At 43.9% G+C, this 3,390-nt stretch overlaps 1 protein-coding gene across 1 annotated transcript in view; it reads left to right on the plus strand.

The window, feature by feature from the left end:
• The first annotated feature begins 1,407 nt into the window (after positions 1 to 1,407).
• The window catches only part of LOC130547505 (receptor-type tyrosine-protein phosphatase beta-like), a 39,238-nt gene continuing 37,255 nt past the window's right edge, over positions 1,408 to 3,390 (plus strand). The window contains exon 1 of the mRNA XM_057323468.1: positions 1,408 to 1,559. Within this exon, the coding sequence (XP_057179451.1) occupies positions 1,408 to 1,559 (152 nt within the window). The remainder of the gene's footprint in view (positions 1,560 to 3,390) is intronic.

A 3,390-nucleotide genomic window follows, 5' to 3' on the forward strand; every position in this document is an offset into this window, starting at 1 on the left:
GAGCGTTTACTGACAATGTGTTACGCTACTTGGTTGAAGAAATGGTGCCATTCCGTACCATTGAGAAGCCAGCGTTCAAAGTGATGTTACAGGCTTTTGATAAACAATATGTACTTCCCGACCGAAAGTACTTTTCTCAAACAGCGATCCCTGAAAAGTATATGTCAGTGAAGGACGGCATAATACGGGATTTGAAAGACGTTGATCATTTCTCAGTAACTACTGATATGTGGTCAAGCGTAAACATGATGCCATACATGAGCCTGACCGTACATTACCCCTGCAAGCACCTGGGCTTCCAACTCATACTCCGCCGAAGCAGACACCAATTCTACAGAAACCAGTATCGGCTGCAGCGACCGCCCCAGCAGGCGCCCGTGCTTCCAACTCGTGCCTTAACACAGCAGACACCAATTCTACAGAAGCCAGCATCGCCGCAGCTTCTCTCCAGATCCTACATCACCAACTTAACAGCATCAGCCGCCATGGAAAAGCCAGTCCTCAACCCACGACCGCAGCAGACTCCCAACTCACAGGAGCCCCACACATCCGGAGACCACAGCAGCACCATCAGGGTCTGCACGACCCACAAGCCCCACGGCGAATGCAAGCCATCACCTAGGAAGCCTCAAAGTCTCGCTGTTTGGGGGGAGCATGCGCTACCTGGCTGCTGTCCAGCATTTATTCTGCGCGTTTGGGGTGAGCTCTGGGTTCGGGCCGTTTCCGAGCTCGGTGCACTCGCCCCCATCAGGGGGAGAGTGTTCCGGGGTCGGAAGGAACCGGCGAGCTCGGAGCCCGCTTCCTGGACAGCACGCCAAATACGCATATCTTACCTACCCCTGCTATCAGCATTATCCCTGCCATCATTATTATTATTTGCTTAGGCGGACTCGTGAATTGTGTTTTAAATGTATTCACAGGATTGTCCGACCAGGTGGAGTACCAAGCAGAAAATGGTTGCGCACGTTCTCAAGCAAGCCCCAGCCATTAGGAGGGTGTTGGATGACCGGCGCAGCTAACATTTGATCCCGATGTGGCAGGACGTTGAAGTCCTAGAATCTGTTAATGCGGCGCTGAAGAAGGTCACAGATTTTACAGATGCGCTGTCTTCCGAAAAGACAGTTACAGCTTCCTCTGTTAAACCAGTCCTACAGTTATAAAAGGAGGATATTTGGCTCCCCACCGAAGAAGACACGGAGTTGACTCGCAACCTGAAAAGAAAAATGGTTAAAGTCTTGAAAGACAAATATAGTGCACCTGCAACACAGCAACTGTTGGCAAAGGCCTCATTCATTGAACCAAGATACAGGGACATCAACCCTGGAGATGAAGTTTAAGATGCACTCCTAGAGGAGATATTGGCAATGCTTCGATGAGAGGCGTGATGGTGGAGATAGAGAAGGTGCCATGCATACCTCGGCGGCTGGAGAGGAAGAAGAAGAAAGTGTACCTCCTCCTCCTCCAAAAAAAAAGAATCTTGCGGATCTGCTTGGAAACAGAAAAGCACAGTCCACCAATCCGGTCCCAAAAAGAATCCGTGCAGACACTGAAGTCGCAAGGTATTTGCAGTAAGAAGCCCTCGATCTGCACTCTGATCCGCTTGCCTGGTGGCGGGATAATCAGGCTCGATTCCCTCTTCTGTCGAAAGTTGCCAGAAAATATATGACTATATGCGCAACGAGCACTCCATCGGAGCGTGTATTCAGTGCTGCTAGCAACATTGTCGTTAACAACGTTAAGAGCCTCGCTGAAACCAGACAAAGTGAACATGTCGGTTTTCCTCGCACGGAACATGAAGACCGAAAAATAAGGCAGCACTACTTGCCGATTCACTTAAGCGGTCCTGTAGTTGTACAACAGCCTAACAATTGTACAGACTATAGCCCGATGTTCCCTTTTTATGTTGTTTTTATAAATTTAGCCTAATTAATTGTTAAATAATATTAATGATAGTTTGTTAATAATGAAGTGCATTTATATTGTTACCCTGATCTTTCTGTAGCTGCTGCAGTGAAAAAGCCTCTTTGCTGTTACAAATGATGAATTATTAAAAACTTGCGTGCGTTTCCACGGACTGCAGTTTCTTCAGGTTCTTGTTCTTGTAATAATTTATATTAAAAGAAACAAAGGCAAAAAATGTTCCATAATTCCTATAAAATTCAAAAGATTAAAAAAAAGTTAGAAAAATAAATAATAAAATTTGCTGTTTTAATAATAAAAAGACTGCTTTATTATTATTTGTTTCCATGTTCATTTACAAGCTGCATCTGCGGTAGCAGGGCGGGGGAGGAGGTGGATTTGTGGAAGTGTGTGGTTGGGTGCGATTAACCGCCAAACCGCATGATTTGTTGCATCTTCGAAAAAAAACCTTACCGTCACAGCCCTAGTAATAACAAGTTGTTACTCATCCAGTATTTTATATCGACTATGCATTTCATTATTCAATGAAACTGCTGTGTTTCATGAGGCTTCGAGGAAATATAAAGTTGAGTATCATCAGCATAACAGTGAAAGCTAACTCCGTGTCGCTTTATTATATCTCCTAGAGGTAGCATGTATAATGCGAAGAGCAGAGGCCCTAAGACTGAGCCCTGTGGTACACCGTACTGGACTTGCGATTTGCGTGACACCTCATTGTTTATTGCTACAAATTGAAAACGGTCGGATAAATAAGATTTAAACCATTTCAAAGCTATTCCCTTAATGCCGACATAATTTTCGAGTCTATGTAGGAGTGTGCTGTGGTCAATGGTATCGAATGCAGCACTAAGGTCTAGCAGCACCAATAACGAGATACAACCTCGGTCAGACGCCAATAGCAGATCATTTGTAACTCTGATCAAAGCAGTCTCTGTACTGTGACATGCTCTAAATCCAGACTGGAATTCTTCATTGATGTCATTCCTTTGGAGGAAGGAGCATAATTGAGTTGAAACTACTTTTTCCAGAACTTTAGATATGAAAGGTAGATTCGATATAGGCCTGTAGTTCCTTAGTTCTCTAGGGTCGAGTTGGGGTTTTTTGACAAGGGGCCTTATAACAGCCACCTTATATGCTTTAGGCACATGTCCTAATGTCAGAGATGAGTTAATAATACCAAGAAGAGGATCTATAATTTCTGGGAGCATCTCTTTCAGTAGATTTGTAGGTATAGGGTCTAGTATGCATGTTGTTGATTTAGATGATCTAATAATTTTAGACAGCTCATCTTGATCTACGGTATAAAATAATTGCATTTTCTCCTTAAGGGCGCTGTAGTTAGTTTGTTCAGCGGGTTTCACTTCTGATTGCATTGTTATAATTTTTTCTCTAATATCTTGGATTTTATATGTGAAGTAGTTCATAAATTCATCACTGCTATGCTGATATACAGGATCAGAAGTCACTGAC

This window comes from Triplophysa rosa, linkage group LG24, assembly GCF_024868665.1.
Source record: "Triplophysa rosa linkage group LG24, Trosa_1v2, whole genome shotgun sequence".
NCBI classification, from domain to species: domain Eukaryota; kingdom Metazoa; phylum Chordata; class Actinopteri; order Cypriniformes; family Nemacheilidae; genus Triplophysa; species Triplophysa rosa.